Source organism: Cariama cristata, unplaced genomic scaffold, assembly GCF_000690535.1.
Source record: "Cariama cristata isolate BGI_N322 unplaced genomic scaffold, ASM69053v1 scaffold14356, whole genome shotgun sequence".
NCBI classification, from domain to species: Eukaryota; Metazoa; Chordata; class Aves; order Cariamiformes; family Cariamidae; genus Cariama; species Cariama cristata.
The window spans coordinates 16,951-31,315 of NW_009623891.1; the positions used below are offsets into that span (position 1 = coordinate 16,951).

General features: G+C 40.8%; 1 protein-coding gene across 1 annotated transcript; it reads right to left on the minus strand.

The window, feature by feature from the left end:
• Positions 1-3,515: 3,515 nt before the first annotated feature.
• LOC104163830 (zinc finger MYND domain-containing protein 11-like) lies at positions 3,516-13,937 on the minus strand (the record flags this gene model as incomplete). The annotated part of the gene is made up of 4 exons (XM_009702948.1): positions 3,516-5,631; positions 10,418-10,603; positions 11,686-11,958; positions 13,869-13,937. Coding segments are annotated over 4 exons (651 nt in total), but the record flags the coding sequence as incomplete, so codon positions are not given.
• Positions 13,938-14,365: the final 428 nt, after the last annotated feature.

Below are 14,365 nucleotides of genomic sequence, written 5' to 3' on the forward strand. Positions count from 1 at the left end.
TGCTGCTGGCTACAGCAGCCGCAGGGAAAAAAAACAAGCAATTGCATTACTGAGTTGCACATCTTTTCTTTCTTCAGGGGAAAAAGAAAACGCTTTCCAGCACTCCCAGTCTTTACAGACTTGTGAAAAGACAGGGAAAGGCTCTGTCAGTCGATCAAGTGTTGTGTCAGCCAAAGAAATTCTCTCTCTCTAATGCATGTCATGCATGGCAGAGCTTCTGGCCATGCTGCTTCTTCGGGAAGGACCCAGCGTCGCTTCTCGGCAGGGGCTGAGCTGCAGTGCAGGCAGCAGAGGAGCTCCCTGCCCGCGCCGTGCTGCCCGTGCCGCTGGAGTTTGGACACCTCGTTTTGCTCCCTCCTGAGAGCACACCAGACCCACACAGCTCTTGCAGGAAAACTGCTCTTACTCCTAACGAGGACAGTTAACAGGGTGCCCTGATCAGCCAAGGCGTACGTGGGTGGCCCACGCCAGGCAAAACCCTCTTTCCTGATGACAGGGGCTTCAAGAGCTGCTGTGTGCAAGGCACCAATTCCATTTTTGCTTTTAATGAAGCCATTTTTCACCTTAAAGGCCCTGTTAGAAGGGACAAAAGAGCATTGCTGTGGCCAAGCACGGTGGGACCGTGGCCCAGGACGGGTCCCGCGCAGAGCTGGCTCCCACGTGCTCTTCCCATGGGAGCACAAGTGGGGAAGAGACACAAACCTGACGTGGCAGCGAGCAGGGTCCTGAGCCACCTGCCGTGGCCGACTGTCAAAGATACTTTTCCCAGTAACGAAGTAGTTTAAAAATAAAATAGTGCTCTGGCTTTAGTAATAAACATTATTTTCTGCTGCAGAAGTCCTTTTCCAAACACCAGTAAAGCATTTTGTATAACCAGCTTCGCAGTGTCCTCTCTATGCAGAATTCAGGTTTATTTTTAGGTACCTCTCTGGGGCAAATCCTATTTCCATTGAAGCTTTACGCCGGCTTAGTTTTCTCTTCCAGGGAGTTAACAGAAACTGGCCGGTGACTTTGTAAACAAACACATCACATCGCTCTGCCTTTTAGCATGCCCCATTCTCTCTCTCTCAGCCTTTCTTCTGTGTTATCTTCAATTATTAGGTCCCTTCTACCTAAAAATTATCTGCAAAGCAGGCGCTGTATTTAATGTCAGCCTCTCCATCGCTGTTTGCTGTGCCTGAAGGCATCTTTCCACACTTCACCACTGGCTCCAGGGCTGCGGGGCTGGAGAGGTCCTGGGACAGGAATGACCATGAGGAGCAGGAGGGGCAATTTAGCATTAATTTTCTCTGGGTTCTCTTTCTTTTTTTTTCCTGATTTTACAATTTTGAACTTTTAGCAACCCAGCATTTGTTTTTTTAAAGAGCATTACCCAGAGTCTAATGTACTTTTGAGCCTTTTGACATCTGGAAATAGGTTTTATTAAGAGAAACTAGGACAGTTTTTTTCAGGGTTTTGAAAGGTCCAAGACAGTTGGGGTTTTTTCCATTTATATTAGCTATAAACATCTCCCAGTTAAAACCAAAAATACTCTATTATTCTCACTAATGGATGGACCTTTCTACTTGCAACTTTCCTTAACATGAAACAAAGCAAGAAAGGCTTTCCTGGTTTTGATACCCTCCCCAATTTGATTTATGAAAGCATTTGTACAGCATATGCACAGCTAGCATATGTGCTCTCACTCAGCGAGGCTAAAATTGGCTGGGTAGCCCCTAACTACCAGTAACAAATCCCAAACATAGTTCACATACTCGGTCATTTCAGATCTGGAAAGGCAAACAAGCCCGGAGCTGGGCAGCTCACTCCACCTAAAGGAAGCAGTAGGCAGAAACCACTGCTCCTCCTTATTAAAATAAAGTAATAGCCAGAGTTAAAATTATTACATAATGATACTAATGATGATGTTAACAACTACAACAATAATGATAAAAATAGGAAAAGCCAACAATAAAAAGCCAACTAACGCCTTTAAGACTGATGTTCTAGGAGCACTAAGAGACAGCCCTGTCTGCAGCGGTGAAGATGCAGCAGCTCAGAGAAACCCCTGCTCATCCTAAGATTTCTGGTGGAGGGAAATTTGCAGATTTGGGGCAGTGCAGGGACAAATACCCTCCTCTGCTTTGCAGGGGGGGCCGTGACAGGGCCCAGCGTGGGACGTGTGATGGGGTACAGCAGGCCACACAGGACCCATGTTAAGCAGTGGGCGTGGGAAGCTGCCGTGGCCCTTCCAAAGCATTGAACCCATTCGGTTGCAATATGGGCCCCACTGGTGACATCTGAACTGGCAAATGCACGTGGGGAGGTGAGTGGGGGAGCATTTCCACCGGGGATTTCTGTCAGTGGGGTGCTGATGAGAAGTGCTGCGCTTGGATGTTGACCGCTGTCATCGAAACGGAAGGCCGGGGAAAGGGAGCTCGAGGGGGACGCTGATTCGATCAGGACTTCTTCCTGATCCTGCCTTGCTGGCTTGATTCAGCATAAATGATTCATTTGCAATAGCTGTGCTGTGCTGGTTATTTGTAGTCAATCAAGTTTCATCAAGATCAATTAATAAAATTTGCATTATTGGGTAAAATGCTATGACTCATGTAAGAACAGAGAAGTTTGGATAGTAAAATAATAAAAGAAATTTTTGAGGGATCTTTAAATATTTAAAATATATATTATTTTTTTTCCCTGGGACTAGCAGGTCTAGCCAGGTCTTAATTTGCACAGGGAAATTCTTAATTGCCACAGAGAAACCACTTCCCACAGTGTCCCTCCTGCATCCCCGAAGTCACGATGGGGCTCCAGGACAACCCACCCTGCCTGTGCCTCATCCCCAAATGGCCCCTTCTCTTGAGGGTGGCTGTGGGCCATGCCCCGTGGGGTCCTTGACTCCCTTGGACACCTCGCTGGCAGCAACTTGGAAAATAAGTGAGAGGGACTGCTTCTCGGGGCTGCGTTTGTAAGAGAAATGCTGTCGCCATTCAGGCTGGAGCTGGATTCACGGAGTCTTCTCAGTCCTCTCAGTCCCTCCAGGTAAAATTATTTTATTAAGAAAATATATAACAGGCGTAGGCTCAGGGTTGGTGACTGAGTTAGGGAGAGTGTTGAGTCAGGAGCGAGGTTCCTGCAAGTTCAGGCACAGCTCTCCCACCTACAGCCCCCGTCTTTCTAGGTGAGGACAAGTAAAAATAGCAGCCTCGTGCATGCCCACACATGGACGGGAGGGCAACTGGCCAAAATCAACACAGACGCTTTCAGTGTGGTTTTTTTTAAATACATTTATTAACCAATGTTAACACATTAAATGACTCTATATATTGCTAGTCAGAGCAGCTTACAAAATGCCAGAATGCATCATAAACTGGACAGCCACAATGAATAATTACAATGTGCATAGTGGCTAAGCTCAACACTTTAATATAGCTTTATGATTTGCAGAAAAATTAATTTTAAATCATGATTCCTAAAACAATCAATTGTAATTTTACCTAAAACTTATACAAAACCAGGCCACAATCTTTTTTTTTTTTGTTTTGTTTTTTTTCTTTAAAACACACAGTTTTCACGCTGTAGTAACTTGGAAATGTGCAACCGTGTCAACAGAGACAAAAAAGCCAAAGTAACACGAATCTTACTTTCATGCAGCTATCAGTTAAATATTACATATTCTGGAATGATTTTACACCAAAAATATTTCCACAATAACTTGCTTTCATAGGGGTGGATCGAAGTTTTGGAACTTGTAAAGTAATTGAACAAGATTGATTTTTAGTTGTGAAGTGTTTTACAGTCACAACACAGAGGCGACAAAAGTTAATTACACATTTATCAGGCAATAATGTAGCTGTGGTAATACAAGTTACCATCTACTTACTATTTTCTCCAATCAACTTACCACTTAATTTCTGCAACATATTGGGCATTATTTGGCAGTATCTAGTCAATTAACTTATATCACCACTGTAGTAAAAAAGATCAGGATTTCAGTGGTAGTTCACAGAAGTCTTAGTTATATTTTCATCTTTACAATGACCCTGACAAATCCTAGAGAAAACTTTTTTAAAGGCTTTCCTCCTGATTCTTCAGCTTCCATCGTTCCATCATGTAATTGCTTTCAATAAATATCAAAGATCTAAATAAATATTTACAAATTATTCCTCTAACTTCTCAAAAAATAGCTGGATGATTAATGGGCATATGACTCAGTCTAAGACCAATCTTTGAAAGAAACTAAAATGCGGAGACACTTTAAAAGAAAAGCTATTTAAGTAAGCTTTACATCTATTTAAAAAATTGTCTCTGAACATGGATGCAATTCATATATCTATATATAAAACAAACAAAAAGAAAATCATTTTTCAACTATCGATCCATTCCTATTGGTAATGCTTCTTAATCCAGACATTCCGCAAAATACAGACTTTTTACAAATCACGGCATCTTTAATACAAGAAAATTAACATGCATTATTCTTCATTCTGAGTACAGTGATGGAGCTCATTATTAGGCAATGACCCATTACTACAAACATAACGGCTTCTGTGAAATTTAAGTGCTTTTTCTCCTTTTATTATCAAGTTACGATGGACCAGGTGACACCAGATCGTAGGCAGTCCAATGACGTTGGATTGGGGAGGTTGAAGGGGGGTGCAATAAAGAAATTTGTATGCCTCATAATTCTGTGTATGAATAAAGGTAGTTGGGTTTTTTAGTTTTTTGGCTTTTCTTATTCTTGTTACAAGCACTCATGTTAGGACAAAGATGAAATGTGCAAACTTCAAAATTTAAATATTCATTTTTCTCTAAGATCCAGCTCAGTAAAAGATTACCCCAGTTCCCTGTGATTTTAAACTACAAGATCAAAGCTAATATTTTGTTATAAAAGTTATATATTGAAAAGAAATAATGAAAATAAAACACAGTTGGGAAATATTTAAGAAAAAATACGCAGGACTAGCACCTGCTGTGTCAACCCTGTTCCCTAAATTCAATCATGTACCCACTGGTATAACCAATAGATAATGCCTTTAAACAGTAAAATTAAGCTGAACAAAACCAGCTCAAGAAGGTTAAGAAATAAATGTTACATCAAGGTAGTATGCTTCGTTTTTCTGAAACAGTTCTATACTTCTTACATTCAGATCTAGATTTTTAATGTTCCTTTTGTTAAACTTGCATGATTTTTTTATTTTTAGATCTGCTGTTTTTAAAGATTAAAATCTCTGTAAAACCTAAAAATGTTTTAAAATTTGCTGAAAATGCAACAAATCCTCTAGTTTAAAATTATTTAAAGTAACCTGCTCCCACAGATGTTAAATTCATTTCGCCGACAAAATTTTGGAGGAGCATTAAACATAAGATTGAAATTACTGTGCAAAATTTCTTTTACGAAAAGTGTTTAAAGGCTGGTGCAAAATGGGAAGCAAATTCTAAACAATTTTGGCTTCTTGGAAACAAAAACCGCTGTGTCTGAGAATAGCAATCATCGGGGTGGTTTCTAGGGGAGGAATAACTCTTTCATCTTTTTCTGCGGCAGGGACGTTTGTGTTCAGCATGCCAGTGCTCCTGCTGACACTTGATGGAGCAGTAGGAAGTGTTCCAGCAGCAGTGGTACATGGCCTCCTCTTCACAGTTGTAGCACTGGAGAGAACAAAGGAGACGAGATTACCACCCTCGCAGGATCCCCCCTTACCAACGCACAAGTGTTCTCGGCTGCTCGCGGATGCACCAGCACATGTGGAGCAATACTCCTCTTTTACTTATGCTTGAGGCATCCAGAAGCACGAGGGCATTTTTCACATGTGCTGAGTAAAGCAGCAATCTTTAGCAAATTTGCTCAATGCTTTCATATTTTCCAGAGTTTGGATTGTTGCTTTTGAAAAAATCATCTCTTATTTAAGCAAACTCATCTCTCGGGGCAGTGGGCTGACATTTTTCAGCCACACAGTGCAGGAACCATCTCTTACCCTACATTTGTATAACAGCACCCTGATCTATGTCTTAAAAGCTATGATAAATCAACAGGCACTTCTGGCACGAACAGGTTCTGTGCAAGCTTGAATATCGGCATTTCTGAGGTTTCTTTACAAGCCTGACCTGTCCAGAGGTTGCTGCGGAAGATCCTTTTTGGCTAGGAAAATCTCAAAAGTCACAACAATAACATCACTGAAGAAAAGAATAATTTGTTACCACGTGGCTTGTTATAGCCCATTTAGGGTAGGTCTGCAAGGAGGCCGCTGTCATTGGGGTTTGCTGACAGCCAGACAGCGCTGCAGTCTCATGAAAAGAAAACCTCATGCTACACCAGCGCTACTGAGAAGAGCAAAAAAATGCCTTTTCCTTTGAGTCTTCCAGAAACCAGAGAAGGCCTGTCGTACACTGGATGCCTACATGGGCTCTTCCCCTTGCCATGCCTGTCAGGATGGCACAAAACTCCTGAAAGAAAGGGATGCTGCACAGCTCGTGATTTCTGCAGAAATACTTGGTTCTGGGGAGCGCTTCAGCAAAGAGGATTTCTACCCCAGAACACACAGAACACCCCCAGTTTCCTGGTAGCTGGATGAGCTACCTGGAAAATAACCCCATGGCCTCTGAGGAACTAACAAAAGGGAATCAACATGTGCTGGTCAGCACAACGGGTGGTCAACAAGGAGGTATGGCACCCAGACGGGCCATGTGCCCTGTCTTCAGGTGGTTTTATACCCCATAAGGGAGTGCTGCAAAAGCAGTAATTGTCATTCTGACAAAATCCTGTAAAGTAGGGTGGCATTGCTGCTAAAGGAACCACTACACTCAGCGCCCTTGAGAGCCAGGTTCTAACGATCTCAGATTTGTCTTTCTGAATTTGGTCTGCTCAAAACCAGAGAGTACCTTTACGAATCCAGTCTGAAATGCTTATTGTGTGACAGGGAACAGAGGGAGGGTATCACACAGGCTGTGCAGGCTGCTATCAAACCACAAAATAATACACAATTTACTTTTTATAACTTGTCTAGCTACAGCGTTGTTAATAAAACAGAGAATTACAAAGGAAACAAATCCAGCTGCCTTAAAACAAAACAAAAACACAACAACCCTACACACTACTAAAAGACAGATCCAAAAAAGCTGACATTTACATTGGCTAAACCAATAACTATTTATTTACATCAGCAATAAAGGGACTGCCCTAGCTGCACGAGAAGGGAATCTCTCCATTTTCCTTTTATAACTTAGCTCCAGGGAAGTTTATTTGTAGAAATGTCTGCAAACAAGTGTCCTCTCGAGAGCTGTTTTCCTGTTTTTTCGTGTTGCTGGCTGCCCACAAGCCTTTGGGAACCATTAGGATCATCCGCTGGAAAGGTGCAGGGAACAGCTGTGTCTCTCCACTAAGTACAGCATGGGCCTCAGCCCAGAGACCAGCTTCACATCTGCTTGCTTGGAGAGATCAAAAAAAGCTAAGACAGGAGAGGACAACTGATCTGTGGGTCCTGCACTTCCCTTTACATATGCTGGCCATAAGCGTGGGATGTAAATCTCCACTTACAAAAGGAAAATAGTGTCATCTAAGCTGGTACCAGCACATGTGGCAGAGAAGGCAAAATGCCAACTGGCCTCAAGCCTCCTCTTTCCTTTGTATTTTCCTCTTTCTAAATGTTATCAATCACTTGGGTTTTTGTTTCAGACAGTACATACCAGGGACAACGCTCATTCACTTAAAAACAAACTGTTGCAAGTTAGAATAAATACACATGTAAATATAATTGAAAGAGACAGAAGTTAAAAATTATGTATAAAATTAACTATGTACCAATTTAAATGAGGCCTATATGCAAATAAAAGAACTGGGAGAAATTAAAAAAGAAACATTGTCAAGACCAGCACTCTAGCCTGCGTTCCAGAGGCCATCAGACTGCATAATCTCATGATCAGTATCCCTGGCTTTACATCCCTTCCTTTCCTTTCCTATTTATTTGAAGTATCTGTATTAAATCCAAATTTTCTAATTAAATTAAATCCAAATTTTTTAAAATTAAATTGGGTTAAGCCAAGGGGACTATGACCAAGAAAGCAACAGAAAATGTTGTTCTTTATGCGTTAGGCTCCTGAGGGCTAGGACTGCACCTTCTCATGTGCCTGTACACCACCAGCAAAATGATCCCTTCTTCCTGACTGGATTTTGTTTTAGGTGTGAGAAAAAGACAAATGTAGCGTGAATAACAGCAGCTGTATTCCCAAGCCTAGACATCTGCATTACGCAAAACCAGAGGTCTCTGCTTCTAATTAAAAAGCAAAGCCACCAAAACTCATTTAGTATGTGTGTTAATTACATGAGATTTTGGTAAGGAGGTATCATTATAATAGCAGCATACAAGAGCAGTACCACACACCAGGGACTGTCATTAGTACCACAGAAAAATCACTGGGGAATTCTGTAATTTGGCCAAGTCCAGCTGCCTGAGGCTGTGTGTTGGCAGGCAGATCCATCAGCTTGAATGCAAAGGTGTTTATCCTTACCCTCCCTCTCCTACCACATGCAAACCAGCTGCCTCTATGATGCCTTCATTTAAGATGCCGATTGACAGATAGCTCTGGAACCACAGGAATAGGCAAGACTGTCAAATACTCTTTATATCCTTAATTATCTTGATCGGAAAGATCATAAGATGCACTTATGTGGTACCGGGGCATGCTCTGATTAGGCTGTAGGATATGGTAAAGGCACAATGGAGCAGATGAAAGTAAGTCTTGGGAGTCTCTTTTGTAAATTCTGCCTTCAAAGACACCAAAAAGCAGCTATAGTTAAGAATCCAGACTCACAGACAAGTTACTGTGATTGAGTAACTGCATATTAGCTGAATGGTGGCAACAGTTCACATGTGTACTCTTGAACTTTTGACAGAAGAGAGCTAATTTGGTGTACTTCTATAGTGGGCAAGGGCAATTCAATTTCCCTCTCAAGTGTCACAGGCAAAAGTATGCATGCAGACACCAGCAGCTGGTGACACATTAAATACATGAACTTGATCAAGACGGAGACCTAAACAATGCCTCTGGTCTGCAGAGACAGGTAGACAGGGACAACTTTCTAACTGACAGAGACCCAAGCACTGCAGTATTGTAACATGCACAGTGAAATCTCTACTAGGAACAGAAATGAAGACTCTACAGGAGCTCTGGCATTTGAAGTAATCCTTCTCTTTACCAAAAACCCGAAACTCATAACTGTGATAGTCAGCAACCGATGGTCTTGCCTTACTATTTATTTCACTTTTCTACAGAGCAGAGTTTTCCCTGCAGGGACCATCGTTTCATCTGTAAGAACAAGGAGTAATGAGGCTGAACATAAACAAACATCCCTTTACAGCAGAAGACAAAGAGGAGCTGCAGGACAGAGCCAGGGCTGGCTGTCCCCAGGCAGCAGCGGCAGTGGGATGGTGGCTGTCCATCGCTGCTCGGATCAGCGTGCCATCTTGTGGCAAGGTACCCGCAGGCTTCTCAGCCGCATCTGGCAAAATCAAAGATCAAAAAGAGGCGAGCAGAAAATCTTGCACCCGCCCTCCTGTATGTTATAGATAGTTACTACAGTGCAGTGTGATTTCCTGAACGATGGCTTTCATTTTCTTGCTCTATGAAAACTGGGAAAGAAAGAATAAAGTTCGTGTGTGTGCCAGGCTCGCTGCTCCTCAGCGTAAGAGTTTCCACTTGTACTCTCTCGTAGGCTAGCAGCGCGGTATTATGGTACATCCAATGTTTGAGTAGATGCTGTACAACCATGTGGGAGAACACACTTCTAGCTTGAAAAGAAAAAACGAGACACAAACCAAACAAAAACAGGGAGAAGTTTGCAGCATGTAACAGAATGGCAAGTTAGATGTCTCTTTTCGCTTTTCTAGAGGGCAGACAAACATGTTTTCTGCAGGCAATGCTGCAGATATGAGCTTAAGGACTGAACAAGGGAGAGAAATATATTTCAGAAAGTCATGTCTTAAATACAAAAGAACATAAAAGAGCTGCAGAAAAGGCTAGGAGAAGAAAAGGCCAAAAGGATATCACTATCAGCATTATTAGCAGAGGAATCCAAATTGATGCAGCCAGATATTGTACCCTCTGGGGCCTTGAGATCAAAGGAGTGTGAACATAAAGCAAAACATGTCTTATATGGAGTAAAACTGCATTTAGAAAAAAACATTTTGATACTAACAGCTGATTGGACTCAAGTGCTGTTAACACTACCTAATTAAGATGGAAAGTAATCAGAACTTCAAGTTGAAACTTGTAGGTTAAGAAAATTTGAAAGCAGTAATATGAAGGAGAAAACCTTAAAGCTGAAAGACCAGTGAAAGAGGGGTGCACTTAAAAGTAAGGAAGAAATCACCTTCAATTGGCCTGCAGTATAAATTATATATTTCAACTTATTCTCTTGTAATAAATTTTTGACACTTACCCACTGCTTCTTCTTGGTCTGGGAAATCAGTTGCTTGTGCTGGCCTGCTAGCTTCTTAATTTCTTCTAAAAATTCTTCTTTGCACTTCTCCTTTACCTGCTTACATTTTCTGTCCATCTCTCCTTGTGCATTGGCCACAGCTTTATTTACAGCCTGCCTTTTCTCTTCTTCCATCTCCGTACGCAGCTGCCATAAGAAAGTCAGCAAAACAGGTCAATGGACAGCTATTGGAATGCAAGTATCTTCTTTAAACCTTTGCTCTTTAAACCTCTATTACTCATGTGGGTGGAGGCCACATAATTAGAGATTTCTCCTATTTAGAAAATAAAAAGTTCTCGCCTTTAGAGTTATAACAAAATTTCCATCCCATAAGAAACATTCAAAAATAAAAATGTCACCGTATTTTTATTCTGCTAGGCATCTACAAAAACAGCTAAATAGGTTCTATGTATATTTTGTCAATGATCAGTCTACAAATTTATGAATTTATCTTAGACAAAGATTTTGTCTTTCCAAAATCTACAACTGCATATAAATCTACAGCAAAGGCACAATGGAAAATACAAAATAGAACGTCCCTGAGTTCAGTAAGAGATATCTTTTAGTATTCATTGTCAGTGGGATTCTTTTGCCCTTGCTCAGTTATCTAAAAGTTTGGTGTCTTAATCCTACAGGATTAACACTTAAACTCCCTAGGTTAATTCCATAGCCCTTCATCCAGAAGGAAATTCATCTTGTCTTAAGACAGGTACTTAAGAGAGGTCATCCTCTAAATTGTCCTGCTCTCTCCAGCCAAAGGTGATCAGGTCAGGTTTAGATATTGAATTTTAAACTGGTTATCATTAGATAAGAAAATTCAAACAAATTTCAGCGAATCTATTTAATGTTTAGGTCAGAAGATTGACAAAAGAAGGATTATTTATGAATAGCATTTAAACAATGCCATTGTTTACAACCACACTTGACAATGGAGACAAAGGCTTTGGAAAAGGATACTCATGAATGAACAAGGAGTTTCATTTTTGGATCACAAACTGATTTCACTGGACAAGAATCAAAAAACCAGGAGTCTTCTCTTTAAACTAAGGTCTGTTGGTATAGAAATGGCCTAAAAAGCAATAATGAAGACTATTTTTATGTGGTCTCTTTGGAAAAGGTTTTTTATTCATTTTCTTAAGGGTGGATGTTACAAAAATAGAAATGAATGTGAAAAAAATCCACACTCCTCTCCTCAAACCAGAGTGTAGGTGGTGTTTGACAAGTGTTACCTTTTCCACTGCCTCTCGCACAACTCTCTCAGTTTCTCTTTTGTGATCAGCTTTCATCCTGTCCTTGAAATCATTAAAGATTTTGGTGTATTTGTCATGGCACATGTTCTGACACACTCCATCATTACTGGTCTGGGTGCTCCGATGCAGCATTTTTGGAGAAGAGGCACTTAACTTCTTGGTCTGAGTTGAGACTGAAACTTTTTCAATAGGCTGAGGCATTGTGGGAATTTCCTGGCTTGAACTTACTGCTTCAGTTTCAGGTTCTGGCTCCTACAGAGAAAGAACAAACTTGTAAATCCAGATATCAAAATAGAACAAGTTAACTTTCAGTTACCCCTGCAGAAAAAATGTTACATGACTAATGCCAGGGTAATTAATGTGAAAGGTGTCTGTTGAAGACTTTTAGTGCTAATGGGATGTGAGATCCCTGAGGAAAACCAGCATGACACTGGTTAGGCTCTTTGGTCAGGCTTTTCTGACTTCAGCTAGGAGCCCTCCAGAAGGAAGCACACGTATAGTGTCAGTATGCCACACTCAACAGCCTCGCTTCCCCAAAAGTACAAGCACCATCAGAGGCCATGCTGAATCACTGCAGGTCCCTTGGGATTACTAAAGGGTTGTTATAGATTTTTTACCCCTACCATTCTCTCTGAAGAGACTGTAGCTGCGTGGCCAAGGTATCTGAATTGTTTTGGCAAACTCTGGGCTTTCTCTGGCCCAACAGGTTCCACTGGAGTCTGTAATATTCCACTGATTTCACAGAACTGCTGCAAAGATCGATTACTACTTCAAAGATGCTTTGAAGATGAAAGGCTAATGAGCAACTAAGTCTTCCTTCCAATAATATAGAACTAGACTTGGATGACCACAGAAGCTTTCTGTAATTACACAATTATCAAGAAAGAAATCATAGTTACTGTAGTGTACTGTACTGAATGTAGCTGCCTATGTTACTACACCGCAACACCAATTGCTCCTGCTCTTTAGAACAGATAGAAGTAATATCCCTGCAAACTCTTACCGATATTTGAAGTGTCTGAAGACACAGATGAACATTATTTGTTTGTTTGTTTGTTTTTTAACTTAATTTTTTTAAAGCTCATTTAAAATGAGACAAAATACACAGTCCTTGTAACACCAGACTTGCTCAGGACTGGACTTTGTGCCTGTCTGTGTGATGAGGCACTGCCCACTCCAATCAAAAGGCTGACTGTATATTCCCTTTTGCAACCAATTACTCTCTAATAGGTCACTGTGACTTCTGCATCACTGATGAAACATGAGCAGAGCTAAGAAGGCGAATATTAAGACATAAATACATGAAGCAAATTACAGCATTTGCTTGACAGAAAACACAATAAAAATGACAAGACATCCTAAACTGTAGTCTCCCTGTCTTGCACTCAAATACAGTTTGTGCCCCAGGGAGCAGAGACTATGTGTCACTGCCTCCATCGATGAATGTGCCTCTTGCGGTATCAGATACAGTAGGGAGGCAGGTGCCCAGGTATCAGGAGCAGCAGTGTTTGTATTTCAGGCACCAGAGCCGTCCCACATAATTCTGGTGCTGAAATACCTGAACACTCTTCTGTAATGGAGTCCTGAGTCCTCTTCCGAGGACTGTGCATGTGTGCAACTTTTTCTTAGTGTTCAACATGCAGCTGAAACAAGGCCAGGAAAAAGTACCCAAAAGTTAGGAAACAGGAGATTTATGGCTGTCTCAGTAACTGCCCCCTTGTGTACAAGCATAATAATACAGTCCCTTGGTTACATGATCATTCAGTGTGCAAGCTAGATAAACAAGGAAGGAAGTTCACGGACAAAGGCAGATATGACATTTTATAAACTTAATATTCTTGATCGTGCAAAATACTTTCTAATTTCTGCTGTTTATAGACTTACTAACTAGCCTGAATTTGTCATTTAAAAAAAAAAGAATGCTGTAAGCTGACTGTTAATTTATTCATGATACAGAATACGACCATGATGACACCAGTGGCTTGCACCTGGAATGTACAATTATGCTTGTTAGGAAGGAGGACCAAGCTATGGAGCTGGAACTTCCAAAATTAATGCTGTAAAATCAGTAAAAGGTGACAGAAATTGAAGGCATGTCTATTAAAATTTCAGACCTTTCGTATTTTGCTGTCTCTACAAACATGGTAATTGAGGTTACTCACTTCTTTCTTGAGTTCCACACTCTGGTTACGTCGTCCTTTCTTTGCTCTTGGTTCCTGAGTAACCTTCAGCTGCAAACATTAAGAAAAGCATATTGGGTCATTCAAAAAACCAGTTCCTATAAGTACAATTCATTGTAACATGACTGATGTACATTTTATTTATGATTATTTGCAATGATTTAATTTAGTAAATAGAAAATTGAAGACTGTTCTTAAATAAGAAGTGCACACAATAAACCTCCCGCATTATCACTGATGACTATCATTGCATAAAGGAACAAAATTCATGAACAAGTTCTAACATTCAGTATGTATTTGCTAAAATACCCTTAACCATTCTTTTCTTCATTTCACACACAAGTTCAAATACTTGTTTTCTGGAATATTTTGATATCAGTGACCCATAACTAGGTAGCAGATCTTGTTGGAAGCAAGAAAACAGCAATAATTATAAAGAGAATGTATATATGTAAAGATCATAGAATCATAGAATCATT